The 15,323-nt window shown below is 44.7% G+C and overlaps 1 protein-coding gene across 2 annotated transcripts in view; it reads left to right on the top strand.

Annotated features, from left to right (window-relative positions):
• Positions 1-15,323, top strand: part of ARID1B (AT-rich interaction domain 1B) — a 426,086-nt gene that overhangs the window by 354,922 nt on the left and 55,841 nt on the right. For both annotated transcript variants that reach the window (XM_003797856.3, XM_003797857.3), the window contains exon 8: positions 8,283-8,610. In XM_003797856.3, the coding sequence (XP_003797904.2) occupies positions 8,283-8,610 (328 nt within the window). The remainder of the gene's footprint in view (positions 1-8,282; positions 8,611-15,323) is intronic.

Below are 15,323 nucleotides of genomic sequence, written 5' to 3'. Positions count from 1 at the left end.
GTTAAATCGACAGTGCGAAACAGAAGATTAATTCCTTATTCTGTGTTATGTTTTATTAAAGAAATATTTCTAATCCATCTTGCTAATATTAGAAAAAAACAAATTGAATCAGATAATGTTACAACAAAAGCTAGGTTAATGTAATCATTTATCTTCCTTTGATGTTCAAATTTAGCCTTCAAGTTATATGATTTAAGCATGAATTTTTCTTAGACTGATAGTCGTGATTTTATCGAAACCTGAGAATTAGGAGGAAGGAAAGTCAGGAAAATGTATGGTACAAATCAACTTAAAGAAAATAAAACTTGAATTTTGACTAGTGTGAAATAAATTATTTTATCTGGATTAGAACCATCAGAACCCAAGAGAGGATAGCATTCTCTGCCCTCAAGGGGTGACTGGGCACATAGTTGCAAATTTGCATCATTATCAGGAGGCTTTTTACCTGTGGATATTGGCCCTGGCAGTGGTGGAGGCGCTCTGCAAAGGCAGGGGACTGACATCTCAGCCAGGTGCCTTCTCCTGGAGCTCTGGCTCTGCCACTCATTCAGATTTTTGTTTAAAAAGCAATTACCTATGAATCACATTTCACAAATCTGTCCTAAGGGCAGGAAGTACCCTAGAGAAGGGTCCTCTGAGTGTGGTCAGCAGCCAGGGGTCAGGATTCTCCCTTGACCACCTGCAGGAGGCACCCCTTCCCCCAGTCTGTGTGGCTGGGCAGCTCTGAGCCCTGAGAAGACATGGCCGGGTCTCACGTGGTGGGGTGTTTTCCAGCTTCTTACCTCCTTTGTTTCTTACCATAGAGACTTTATTGTTTTATACTAAAGCTGCCTGTTGGGTTGTAGTAATACCTTTATATATTTTTTTTTCTTTTTTTAACGTCATTGCTTATCTTTCCTTATGCTTTCCTGTTTGAGGAATAGATTTGTGTATCTGTGCCTTATAAAAGTAAAATTAGGCGTATAGTCCAATATGATGATATAAATTTCACTGATTAGAACATTATTAATATTAGCTAGGCATAGTGGCACAAACTTGTAATCCCAACTGCTAGAGAGGCTGAGGTGGGATGATCATTTGAAACCAAGAGTTTGAGACCAGACTTGGTATCACATAGCAGGACCCCCATCTTGGAAAAAAAAATGAAACACATTAGTGAGGTGTGGTGGCGTGCTCCTGTCATCTCAGCTATTGGAGGCTGAGGCAGGAGGAGCTCTTGACCCAGGGTTTAGGGGTGCAGTGAACCATGACTGGGCTCAGCCTGGGCAATAGAGCAAGACCATGTCTATAAACAGAAAATAAATAAATTTGTTAAAGTTATTACTGTCAGGATAGTTTCTGTCTGTTCCTTGGCAGATTCTGTCATTGTCTGTTGGTCCACTACAGTTTCTGTTATTAGAAATTTCCCAGCAGCCACATAAGATAGGCTTTGTCATGCCCTTTTTCTAGATGAAGAAACCAAGCTTTAGAGTAACAGGTGGCTTTCCGAAGCTGGCACTCCCGGAAGCAGATGGTGGTGGAGGTTCTCGCTTTTCACCCACTGCCCTGATGTCAGATACTGGCATCTGATCCTGCCCATACGTCCTTAGGGTCTGCCTCCGACGTTAGCCTTGGTCAGACTGATTTCTCAGAAGATGGTGTGCACTCCTGGCAGAGTTGGCAGCGGGCAGCGTGCCCACCTCACCTTCCTTTCAGCTCTGGCACACCTGGCACTGCTCTGGTTTTCTTCAGGGTACTCAGCACCGCATGACACTGTCCATTTCTGTATTTGCCTGTCTCCTCCCACCAGAATGTAAGCTCTTTTCCTTGTTCACTGCTGAATCGCTAGCACTTCGCAGAGAGCCTGGCATATGAGAAACCCTTGATAACAACTTAAATGAGTGAACTTTGCTAACCAGAGCAATGCAGAGTCACTGACACACCTTTTTGACCCGGCCTGATGCTCGACGGGTATTGGGTTGGCTGTGAGGATGATTTATAATACAACGTGTCTTGTCTTTGGGAGGTGAGACTGAGGGTAGTTTTTATCTGTGTTTCTGTGGTCCTGTATTTCCTGCATTGAGCATGTATTGCTTTGTAATTAATTTTTAAAGGAGTTCATTGTTGGAAAAACTACCAAAAGTGAAATACTGAAGTGTTACCGTAAGGTAAGATAGTAGGTCTTTCTCCCTCTTTTGCAAACTTTGTGCAATATTGTTATAACTTTTATATGTTAAAAAATTCTTAAATGTGTATTGACCTAGGAAAAACATGGTACCTTGCGTGTGAGTTCCCAAACAAACGATCTCCATTTATTCCCCAAAGTAGTAGGACTTAATGCAACTTGGGGTAAGTCAACTTTTATTTAAAACTGTACTTACAGTTTTCTTAACTACTTGATCAATTTCCCTGCCAAAAAAAGCAGTATTATATTAATAGACCTGAGTAGAAAGAGTTGGAAGAAAGGCCTTTTTGATGTAACTTTTGAGACTATCCTGGGCAACAGAGCAGACCCCATTATCTAAAATAATAAAAATAAATACAACTTTTTTCACATAAAGGATCTTTCTTAACTATGGAAACCAATAAACACATGGAAACTATTCAAAATCATTTATCATTAGGGAAATGAAAATTAAAGGCCCAGTGCTTTCTAATTATGTATGTATTAGAATGGCCCATTTTTTTTACTTGGTAGCATTCGGTGCTGGCACTTAGACTCTTACATAGTGTTTGGTGGGAGCACACACAGAATAATAGCAATTTCTTACAAAGTTAATCATACATTTACCATAAGGCCCAGCAGTCTCATTTCTAGGGTTTTATTGAGAAAAATGAAACATATGTCTATACAAAGACCCATACATAATGTTTTTAATAGCAGTGTCTATAAATGCCAGAAACTAGAAACAGGGACCATAGTGTGGAATACCACACAGTCCTGAAAGGGAAACCATGGATACATTTGACAATGTGGCTGAATTTCAAAAGCGTGATGCTTAGTAAAAGAAGCCGGGCACAAAGACTGTGCTGTCTGACTCATCAGGACACGAGCAGAGACAGCACTACGGGGGTAGAAATCAGATCAGCGGTTGCCAGGGACTGGAGGTGGGGATGAGAAGCACTCTGAAAGGGAAAGAGAGAAATACTCTGCATCTTAGCTGTGCTGGTGACTACTGCAGTGTGTGGTTTTGTTACTGTGTGCACATTAAATGTCAGAAAACACGGCTTAATGTTCTGTAGTGGACTGCTGGAACAGTAGTAGCATCACTGGCTACAAAGCAAGATAAATGCACATTTAGCCCCGACTCACAAACACATTGATCGTAGTTTGTAGCTAATTATGATTTCATTTTTTCCACCCAGGGCAAAATGTCTATCTAGTCTGTGCTGTGTGCCTTCGTCTCATCTCCCCCCGGGGGGCGGATGTCCCAGAGCCTGGCACATTAGCACTCGTTCCTAAGTAATTGTTGAATGATAGAAACTAAGAAGCAAAATTTCATATGTGAGAGAAGCATTCGTAGTTCACAAAAAGCAGGAAGCCTTTGAGTACTTATTACAGCTAGCAGATTTGGACCTTCTGGGAACTGTACAGAATTCTTTGTGATCCTCATAGCACCCTGAGGGTGACGCGAGTAGAGTCTTGCTGCTGCTACTGCTTTCTGGTGCTTAAATGTAACTCCTGGTGGGCAGAAATCTGAATTCATTTGGTGACCAATTTTCCAAAGCTGGTGTGCCAAGATGAACCCACTTGAAAACTGTGGGCTCTCGGACTTGGCGGCAAGACTGGTCCAGCTGAGGTGGGCTGGCCGGCATCTGCTGCCTTCATTGTGCGTAATGCTGGACCCATCTGTTTTCTGTCAGAGCTTGTGCCAACAGATTACTAATCTATTAGAGAAACATGGAAATAAGATTGCACTTCTCATTCCTGGCTTTTCCTCTCATATTTTGCTTGGCTTACTTATTTGGTTTTTGTTTATTTGGGGAAGAAAGATGCGTTACCGAGGAGCTGGGGGGAGGCACAAATCATTTTTTGCCCCACCCACACATTTTAAAAACACGGGGCAGGGGGGTAACATCGGTCCTGTTGGTAGGGCTGTCGGTGCTGACCAGATGCGGCATCTGTCAGCAGCCCTGTACCTGGCACTGCACGAGTCACTTTCACCCTTTCCCCGCAGACCCACCGTTCAGAGAGGTTGGGTAACTTGACCGAGGTCAGGCTGCTGAGGGGTGTCGGAGACAGTGTTCAGACCCAAATTCTGAAGCCTGTGTTTTTTCCATTGCTGCTAAAGCCATTTTAAGCCTTTACCATTTTTATCCAGACATGTGAGTTCAATGAGGAAAGTTTTTAAAATTTCAAGGAAAAGAAAAGGGCACTTTGTGTCTCTCCTACAGGGAGAGAGGCCCCTAGACTTAGAGACACATTCCCTGGAGCGCCAGTTCAGGGAGCCACCCAACCAGCTGGAGAGGGAGAGATGGGAACCTTGGTGCTAACCACTGTATGAGCCCAGTGCGTGTGTGCATGTGTGCAGGTGTACACATATGTGTGTGTGTGTGCGCGCGTGCACGTGCATGATGGCGCTCCAGCTTGTGTCCCACCTGTTTGCAGAATGCTTCCTTCCAGAGGACTGACCGGCTGCTGAGAGGAGCAGAGCTAGTCAGATGCGGCCCTTCCCTTCTCAGTACCTGACGTGAGGGGAGGGTGCGGGGCAGCCAAGCAGCTCGGCCCCTTCCTCCCTTGGTGCTCACTAACATGTAGCCCTTGACTGCCAGGGAAACCCGGAGCTGAGTAACAGCATTTCTCCATTATCCGAGTCCAGCAACATCAGGAGCCTCCTTCTCTAATAAGAACACATGGTGGACATAGTCTGGAACAACCATATCTAAATGCTTGTTTTCTGAAACAAGATTAAAGTGTTATTCCATTTCCTTCGAAAGCAAAGGGCACATATGTTTTCACTGAAAAAGGCTTCTTAGCAAATGAGTCACTTTCAAGTGTTGGGGGAGGGTGGGAACCTGCCCTAGAGTAATAGCACCAATGTGGGAATTAATTACTCAGCCACCCTAGCTATGAATGAACATATTATTTTTAATGAAAGCAAAAGCCAGAAAGGAGCACAGCTTGCTGATTTTACCAGGTAATCTGGGAGTGAGTGGGTGTGAGGTCAGGAAGGGGAGGAGGAGAGAAGCACAGGGACTTTAGTGACACAGAGGCGCCTTTTCCCCGGAGAAAGCGTGTGATGGGAAGACACACGGGTAGCTTATGAGTGTCTTGTGGGATGGGAGATTCAGAAACAACTTAAGAATATTTGTAAATAACTCTGGTGATGAATCATTTCAGTGTTTTAAGTTTCATTATTTCTGCAAACTTTGTATAAAGGCAGTGTATCTTTTTGTTTGTTTGTTTGTATAAGCCCGAGTCTCACTCTCTCACCCTAGGTAGAGCGCCCTAGCATCATCACAGCTCACAGCAACCTCAAACTCCTCTCAGCTTAAGCCATGCTCCTGCCTCAGCCACCCAAGTAGCTGGGACTACAGGCACCCCCACCCCACACCAGGCCAGTTTTTCTATTTTTAGTAGAGATAGGGTCTCGCTCTTGCTCAGGCTGGTCTTGAATGCCTAAGCTGATGGGATGGATCCTCCTGCCTTGGCCTCCTGGAGTGTTAGGATTACAGGGGGAGCCACGGCACCTGCACCCGGCCAAAGGCATCGTATCTTCCTAAAGAGGCAGTTTAGGAGCTGATGGGGAGAGGCTGGCTGCCCACAGCAGAGCACGCCCGAGGGTTCCTGCTGCACCTCTCCTGGCCTTTGTGTCCCTCTCTGTTTCCCAGCCCTCAGGTCTGCCATCGCCTCCAGTAGTCCTCCGAAGCCTTTCTTTACCCTTCCAGACGGATTTCAGGGTTAAGGATGCTGCTGACTTGAGCAAGTCCCACTTACTGTTGCTAGTGTAGCAGTTTACTAGCTTATCCCAAAGTTGGTCTGTATCAGGAGCCAGCAAATTATGGCCCATTTGGTCTCCACCTGCTTTTCAAAGAAAGTTTTGTTTTAACAGCACTTATGAGTGACAGAATCAACACAATGCCCCTAACAGAACAGGCGCTTGGCATACGATGAGAAGGCTGGTGGTTTCCTGCAGATTTGTAGGGGATACAGCCTTATATGTATGAATTTAAGGAAACCTGTCTTTACAGTTATGATAATACTGTTACATAAGTAGGCTTTTCCTTAACATTTGAGAGGCTACCAGAGTAACCTGACCTGGTTGGTTGGATGACTCAGCCCCGCTCACTGACCCAAAGAGGTACTTCTGCAGTCCTTTGCATATAGCCTTGGGGCAGCTGTCACACCCCTGTGCCTTAGCTTCCTTATCTCCAAGGGAGGACTGTAGGGAGAGGTACCTCTCAGGCTGAATGTGGGATTGAGTGAGTGAATACAAGGCACCAGGAACTGAGTTTAGCACATAGTAAATATTAAGTGTCCACCTTTATTGTAGTTATTTATCCAATCCTGTTTCTGCTGGAAATCTTTGAGAAGTTCCTCCAGATCTACAGGATAACCTCAAACTTAGAAGCCACTGGACCCAGCCTCTTCCGTCTTTCCTGAGTCCACCTGCCCTGGCTGTGCCTGCCAGATGGGCCCTCCCCCTCTGCCTCAGTTGCCAACCACGAAAGACCGCCCTCTGTGTCACACCCATGTAGGAGACACTTTACGTACATCCTATGCTTTAATCCTAACAACAGCTCTTCAAGTAGACAATATTAGAGAGGATTATCTTCTACAGAGAAAAGAATGAAAGGAGAAGAGATAAAAGCAAGCTCCCTGAGGTCCTTGAGGCAGGCAGTGCAGAGCTCCCCGCGCCAGGCTTGAGCTCCAGAGCTGCTTTGTCCAAGGAATCCCCTGCCACTAAACCCCCCACCACGAGTGACCCCTCCCCCGACACCCCTGGCTGTCTTCATACCTGCTTCTCTTCCCCAGAATAGATCGTATCTGACTGGCGTCCCTGCGCCTGGGATGGTTTCTGGCACCCAGAGGGTGGAGGCAGACCCCATGCCGGGATGTCTTCCAGAGTGCAGTAAGGACAGATTGAGAAACACTAAGCTGTATTCCATACACACTCGTCTTTTTACATTTACTTAATATCAGGTCATTTATTGGGAGGCAGCATGTTTTATTGGTTAAATGCATGGGTTCCAGAGTTAGTTCATAAGAGCTCCAGCCCCAATCTGCTAGCTTTAATTTTCCTCATTTGTGAGTGAGTCCTGGTGGTACCTGTACTTCATGGGATTACTAGGAGAAATGAACAAGTTCATTGGTGCAAAGCACTTAGCCAGGTATCTTGCACATACTGTGGTTCAGCAGTTATCATCTGCAGTTATTATTACTATTGAAGCACTGCATGTATGCCTTTGATTTTATTTGAATTTAATTTATATATACATCAAATCAAAGGATGTGTAAGGAAACGGAAAACAGAACTCCCAGGACAGCCGGAGCCTGTGGGAGCTGTGCTGCTCCATGCAAGCAGCCAGGGACCTTCAGCACAGTTGGTTTTTTTCTTGTCTCTCTCCCTCCCCCCCTCCCCCGCCCTCCCCACCTCCTGCCGAGATAGTCTCACTCTGTTGCCCAGGCTACAGTACAGTGGCATAGTCATAGCTCACTGCAGCATCAAATTCCAGGGTCCGAGCAATCCTCCCAAGTAGCTGGGACTACAGGTATGTGCCACCACGCCCAGCCAGACCTGTTCTTACAAGACATGACAGCAAGCACAAACTAGCCACTTCAGCTGGTGCTCAAAAGCAAAAAGAGATGTTGGTCACAACGTTGGAGAGAAATTGGGACTGGTGTCAGTTTCCCCACGAGACCTTCTTGTGGGATTTTTGTTTTCCGTGTCATCTCTCTGACCCGTTATCACAGCATCAGTGGCAGCCTCTGGAGGTCCTCGCCTGAAGTCCGGAAGGTGAAATAATTGTTTTGGTTAAAGCATAAGAAAGCAAGGTGTTGAACACATGGAAACAGCACTTGGTACTCGTACTTCCTGCCGATTAACGGATTGTTTTTACAATCAGCCTGAAGGTCTCATTGTAGAGGTGCTGTGGGCTTGTCTTTGGGGTTGCCATGGACTGTGCAGAGAGAACACGTTCCATGGGGGGCAGCCTCCTCACTGCCAAAAGGAAGGGCCAGAAGGATCATGACTGATACTTGATGGTGATCACATTATTGGACAAAAAGTATTTCCAGTGAATGTTTTCACACGTTTAAAGAGTAAATAAAAGGCTTTAATTTGTGTTTGCTTTTTGTTTAGGTAACTACTCCAGACCCCCAGCGTATAGTGGGGTGCCCAGTGCAAGCTACAGCGGCCCAGGGCCCGGTGTGGGTGTCAATGCCAACAACCAGATGCATGGACAAGGGCCAAGCCAGCCATGTGGTGCTGTGCCCCTGGGACGAATGCCACCAGCTGGGATGCAGAGCAGACCATTTCCTGGAAATATGAGCAGCATGACCCCCAGTTCTCCTGGCATGTCTCAGCAGGGAGGGCCAGGAATGGGGCCACCCATGCCAACTGTGAACCGTAAGGCACAGGAGGCAGCTGCAGCAGTGATGCAGGCTGCTGCAAACTCAGCACAAAGCAGGTACGCCACCCAGGAAAACGCCCGCCAGGCGTCTGTGTGTTTACATGTGACCACGCACTGAGCACTTAGCACCATTCCCACGGTTACACAAGTGCGGTAGCCACTAATTGTGCTCAGCTGGGTTTTTTGCATTAAATGTATTTTGTAACGAAAAGCTCAGAGAAGTGACAAAGCATGTTTGATGCTGTATCAAGGAAGGAATCCGAGCAGTGGGTCCATCAGTTGGGGGTGGTGACTTGACCTGTCTGTGGGTGCGTGGTCATGACAGCCAACAGAGCAGACCCAGAAGCAAGGGAAGTTACGGGAACTTCCCATGGAAACAGTTTTAAGCAGAAAATACTTAAAATTTAGTTTAAATCAAAGCATTTCAAATCTTAAATAATGAAAAAGAAACACTCCTTTTGGAGCCTACCATAACAATGATCTTTATAAAATAGAAACTTCGTGTGCATGTACATGTATTGTGTGTTTGTGTAAATATGTGGGTGTGAGATGCGCATACTTCATAGTCTTACGTTTTATTTTTCCAGGCATACTGTTCTATCTGTCCACAATGTGGTTAACAAGCAAAGATAATATCTTAGAAAGTTAAGTTGACAAAGACTTTGCTTCTAATTCAATTACTTAGTTGTTTCTAATCCTGATGCTTAAAATTTATACTTGGCCATAGGTATAAAAATAACTTACGTAATTAAAAATGTGTAAGGCAAAAGTAAATACATTTTAAAAGAAGCACATATAAATATAGTTGAAAACGGAACACATTGAAAAATGTGCATCTTAGTGATATCTTTAGAAGAAAAGGTACAAGATTCTGATTTTTGTCAAAGGGAAGTAAAGCACACGTGTGTGTACATGTGTGTATGTGTGCGTGTGTGTGTTTACACATGTCCTTTGATGACTTTGCCTCTGAAGGTGCTATTTTGGGAATGTAGGGATACCCTTCCACATTTCATTGTTCCAAATTTCCCTTGAGGAATTAAAATGAAAATCAGTCATTCTAGCTCTCTCACTCTCTCTCTCTCTCCCCTTCCCCACATTACAATTACTTAAAATCTTCTGAATCCCAACAGCTACTTCCCAGCCAAGCCTATACAGGCTTTAGGGATTGTTTTTATAACCCTGCCTGTGAGGACTGGTTTGGCAGGTCCAGTTGAAGTTCTAATTTAGGTTTAAATGAATTGTCCATTGTTGTAACTTATAAAGTACAAGGTTGTTTTTGGGTTTGGTTTGGTTTTTTGTTTGGGGGGTTAGATAGATAGTAATTGATTGCACTGGACATGCAGCCTTTGTAGTGACCTGAGAAGCAGTAAGGCAGGGTCTGTGCGGCTAGAGTCTGGAGCATTCTCTCTCCGAGTCAGTTTGTCGAAATACACACCCAGGCATTTTCAGTTTCGGCTTCTAACCGGTCACCATTCCTAAGCCTGCCTTCATATCCCGGCCACTTTGGCTCTCTGGGAGTTTAAGTGCGGGCTCTCTATTTTATTTTTTCCTTTCTCCAGAGTCAAAGCTATACTTTAAACTTATAAACTGGGATTGGAGCTCGGAATTGCTTTCCTGTTTGTCCCCTAGTTTTTTAAAGGCATTTTATCTGGGCCACTCCTAGGCAAAGGCATGATACAGAGTGTTCTGCTGCTTCCCCACTTTCTGAGCCCCCACACCTCTGTGCGGCAGTAGCGTGTGGACAGGGATTCATGCTGGTGCTACGGAGCAAATCCAAAGAAGCTGTTCTTCTGTTCCACTTTAGGCCACCATATGTTAGGTCGCCTGCTTATCCCAGCCTGTCTGGGGCTGGCGGACGCCCCATGTTTTCTTCCCAGCACCCCAACTATGGCAGCTCTCAGGTTCCCGTGCTGCACCAGCCTGACCAGTACGGGTAGGTAGCAACACACCCCGACTCACTGCGGGGCCCAGGCATTTTCTTTTAAACTGTTAACCAGCGTGCCATCTGGCTGCAGAGGAGCACCCAAACCTAGGCAGTGAAAGACCTAACAGGAAATCCATCCAGAGGGGGCTGTCGTTCCGTCCGTTCTGTTTGTCCTGTGTGCTTTGTTTTTCGTCCTCATTCCCAGTATTGTGGCTGTCTGGGGGCGACTCGCACGTGTCGTCTGATCCTGTCTGCATGGCTTTGGCGTGGCTGCTTTCCTGCATGCTGGAGAGGGAAATAAAAACTTGTATCTAGGTAAAAGAATCCGAATCATCTCCCCTGGTGCCGTTTCCCTGTTGTTGTCGTCCTTGTTTTGTCTAGAAACATGTGCTGTGTGGCACTGTTCTCATGACTGTGACTGTGCTTCCTGCCACCACGGTGAACTTCAGCTACAGCCGCCCCCATGCTCATTACGAGGGCTCATTGCAGTGGGGCAGACCCAGGCTACTCCCAGGACTTAGGAGGGTTTCCTTACATCATCGCTGAGATCAAATGTCTGTGCCAGAGAGTTCTGTTATTTCCTTCTCCCAACAAGGATTAGAATGTTGAAGTCTGGGCGGCGCCTGTGGCGCAGTGAGTAGGGTGCTGGCCCCATACACCGAGGCTGGTGGGTTCGAACTCGGCCCCAACCAAACTGCAACAAAAAAATAGCTGGGCACTGTGGCGGGTGCCTGTAGTCCCAGCTACTCAGGAGGCTGAGGCAAGAGAATTACCTAAGCCCAAGAACTGGAGGTTGCTGTGAGCTATGACACCACTGCACTCTACCAAGGGCAACAAAGACTCTGTCTTTAAAAAAAAAAAAAAAAGAATGTTGAAGTCACCAGGAATATACAGCAAAATAACCCAACACAGAATTTTCTTTCTAAATAGTGTTTCCGTGTCATTATCAGTTTCAACACAGGAATTACATACAGCAACAAAAAGTCTCTCTTTTCTTTCCTACTACAAAAAATATATAATATCAGGCACTGTTACTATTTTTAGTTTCGCAAACGTTCTTAGTTTATTATTTTTGAGTGATTTACTAAGCAGAAGTATTATTGGTATCATCTTCCATGTATTAAAGATAAGATTATACTGTGCAGACTTAATCATGTGTAGTAGGGAGTTTCAGTAGAACCACACCTCTTCAGTTATAACCGTGAACTTAGAAAACTGCTTTCTCTACTTGTAAATGCCTGACAGAGAGCTTTTTAATAGTTCTATATTCAGTCTACATTTATTTACAGCAAATGATAATTTTGTAATTGAAAGTTCTAAAATCTGCAGACACAGTCTTACATGTGGACCAACAAATAGAAAATTCTGTAAACATAATCCTCAAAGTGAAATAACAAATACAGAGGGAGGTAAACAAACTTCTTCTTTGGACTGTCTTTCCTTCTTTGTTACTTTCTTTTGGTACCTTCAAGGTCAGTTCCTGAGTCATTAGGAAGATAACAGCAGGGAGAGAAAAGCATTTATCATTAGCTGCTAATCCATAGGATCTGTCCTTTCCCAGCTCAGGAGTCCTATTTAGACCCACAAAGCTAGTTTGGCTGTGCCTTGCCAAGCCACATTAAGCAGCTGTGTAAAATGAATTTAAATGGCATGCATCAGAGTAAAATCTCTTCCACTGGGGCAGAAAATCAATGTTAGCTAACCAGCACGAGAAGATCAAATCTGTATTTCAGCCAGCAGCATCCAGATAGCTTCCTTAGACTACAACACCTCCTCCTTAATTAAAAATGAGAAAAAGAAAAATGTTGGAGTTATTATATGTAAATCTTACAAAGCACCCTTGGCAAAGGCTTGTTTTTGCAGCTGAGTGCCTGTGAATTTTAACTTTCATGTCTATGGTATTCTCTCTAAAAAAGGAAGAAAATAAGCTTGTGTCTGTTCTAAATCTCCCTCTGTTCCACTTTGTAATACACAATAACCTGTTGTGCTTTTTTTGAAAAGCAGAAGCTTAAATCTGAGGAAACGTTCATATGACGTGTTACAGTGTGGGGAGGGGCGAACCATTTTCATTTTGGGTTTTTTTTTTTTTTTTTTTTTGCAGTTTTCGGCCGGGGCTGGGCTTGAACCCACCACCTCCGGCACATGGGGCCGGCGCCCCACTCCTTGAGCCACAGACACCCCCCGGGGAAACCATTTTCAGCCTGCTTTTGCTGTACTACTGAACAGTTCATGGCAGTGAACTCGTGTTTTTACTTCGTTTTTCTTTTCTTCCCCGTTGATAGCTTTGTTAGGTTAAAATTAGGTCACTAATTTGAAGAACCAGTTTTCCAACCATCAGTTCTCCTTTTGGAAAGGAAGAAAGGGCACAGGCCTTTCGGGGACATAGCTGTCACAGAGTTCGTCATAGCGACTTCCTTCTCCAGACAGAATCCCAGAGGATCCAGATCCTGTGAAGGAATCTGAACCGGACAGATTAAGGCAGAGATGGAGAATGAGTGAGTGTGTGCAGAACAGAACGAAGGATCGTGGCAATTCTGCTCTGGCTTTGGCCAGGCGAATACAAGATGGTCTGGAGGGAGAAGGCAGGTGTAACTCCTTGGAAGCCATTTTATTATACGAGTGGCCCCAGGAGGATGAACTCTATCTGCTGCATTGAACAAATTAAGGAGCATACATACAAATAATTTTTTTTTCATTTTCACCTTATGAGTAAAGGAATTCCTCATTTTGATTATTGGAGGATTTACAGTAAAATATGGCAAATCTTATTTTAATAGTTCAGGTACAAGATGCACTGAGTCATAGTATCCAGTCATCTTAAATTAGTGATATAGAGCCAGGGTCTGTGTAGAACCCTCCACCCCACACATACTGATAAACATTTTATTCAGAAAATACACTGCTGTGTTCAGCTTTAAACATGGCTGTCTACTACAACATCCTTTTGAAGATGTAAAGTTCTGGTGATCTTACTGGAAGCCTCCTTCAGGGGTATCAAGTGAGCGTCATCCTCAGTTCATTCTGGTGGTTGTCCCCAGCACTGTGCTGGGAGAATCTTGAGGCATTTCTAAGCATAGACAAGCTGAAGTCTTCCAGAAACTTAGGAAAGGCCTTCACATACTGCTCCCTAGAGCACTGCCACGAATCTGAGCTGCAGCACAGTCTTTGATGTTTTGAGTGAATGACACACTGTTGGTAACCGTGTCCAGAGTGGGTGCTGTGCACACACAGGCAGGTTCACTTTGCCTCATGGTGTCATGTGCCTGCGACTGCGCTTTTGTTCTCGATGGCACCTGGTCGTGCCCAGCAGTGACATCTCTGCCAAATACAACTGAGGTGTGGACTTGGAGATACCAGAATTATCCAGATTTTCCTCCTGGAAATGAGCTCCAAGGAGGAAGCGCAACTTCACTGAATTGACAACCTAACAAGCCCAAGAATAGATCTTTAAGCAGGGTTGATGGACAGACAGATTTTTAGGCCCACCACCCCCAGAACCTTACATACATAAACTTTGATCAACTCCTTTTTTTTTTTTTTTTTTAAGAGACAGAGTCTCATTTTGTCACCCTTGGTAGAGTGCTGTGGCATCACAGCTCACAGCACCCTGTAGCTCTTGGGTTTAGGCGATTCTCTTCCCTTAGCCTCCCAAGTAGCTGGCACTACAGACGCCTGCCACACACCCGGCTTTTTTTGTTGTTGTTGTTGCAATTTGGCTGGAGCCGGGATTGAACCCGCCACCCTCGGTATATGAGGCCATAACCCTACTCACTGAGCCACGGGCGCTGCCCTAAACTTTGATCAACTCTTAAGTGACTTGAGATTGTGGGTGGCAACGTTCTGTGCAGACTTTTAAGGCAATGCTATTTTCCTAAGCATAAGTTCTAAAGGGATGCAGAGTTTCATTTCTAGAATAGTAGACTCTTCGTGCTGGGAAGGTTTAGTCTTTGGTCTTAATTTGGTGGTGGGGAATATAAACCCTGCAGTGTGGCAGACTCGTCCCATAGCTCTTCCTTCTACTCGGGGCTGTCCCTAAGCTGTATATATTTTTTTTCATTCACAATATTTTTAAAAAAACTCTTCATTTTAATGTCCTACCATGTCTAAAGGCAATCTCACTGTTAGAACCCAAGTGTTAACGAGGATCTTAGTGAAGACCTCCTCTTACATTGAGGTCTGGATAATGTTTTTTATCATCTACGTTTGATTGCTTCTGTCATGTGTAAAAGGCAGTGAGTGAGTGCTCCTCATGCTCCCATCCTGACTCCATGTGCAGTGCCGCACAGAGGGCTGTAAACTTCTGTCCTTGTCACCCTTTGATGACCTTAACAGTGCTGCTTTGGCATTTGATAGTGTTGTCACTGGAGTGTAGCTGTTGGGGTAAGAATTCCTGGTTGTAGAAGAGCAGAAATTCAGGGGAAGTGGTGTGGTTGCACAGACAGGTGTGCACACTGACGTGGTGCTAGAACAAGCACGGTCACCGGTTCCCTGTGCCTGAACAAGTCTCCCCTGCACAGACTGAACGTCAGAAGAAGGCAGAGTTCAGAGTTTGAGAGCTTTTCTTAATGGGCAAAATGTATCAATCAGTTTGATCACTTAAATAGAAAGAAATTTTTATGATGAATATCACAAATACAGTTCTGTTTAATGTCACAACAAAAACTAGAGTCACTGAAATTGGTTTTAAAATATTTCTGTTTGGAATCAGTTAGGAAATGGGAAATGTTAAGTAACATTATTTTTGAACCTCAATGAATCTTGCCACTCATAAGCAGGATGAGTAAGTTCTGGGATGTCTTATCCATAGGTAGTGTATCAGGAGCACTGAAGTCTTATCCATAGGTAG

The sequence above is a fragment of the Otolemur garnettii genome, unplaced genomic scaffold (genome assembly GCF_000181295.1).
Source record: "Otolemur garnettii isolate 467f Iridium unplaced genomic scaffold, OtoGar3 scaffold00126, whole genome shotgun sequence".
Taxonomy (NCBI): Eukaryota; Metazoa; Chordata; class Mammalia; order Primates; family Galagidae; genus Otolemur; species Otolemur garnettii.
This window is presented reverse-complemented; position numbering and strand designations above follow the sequence as displayed.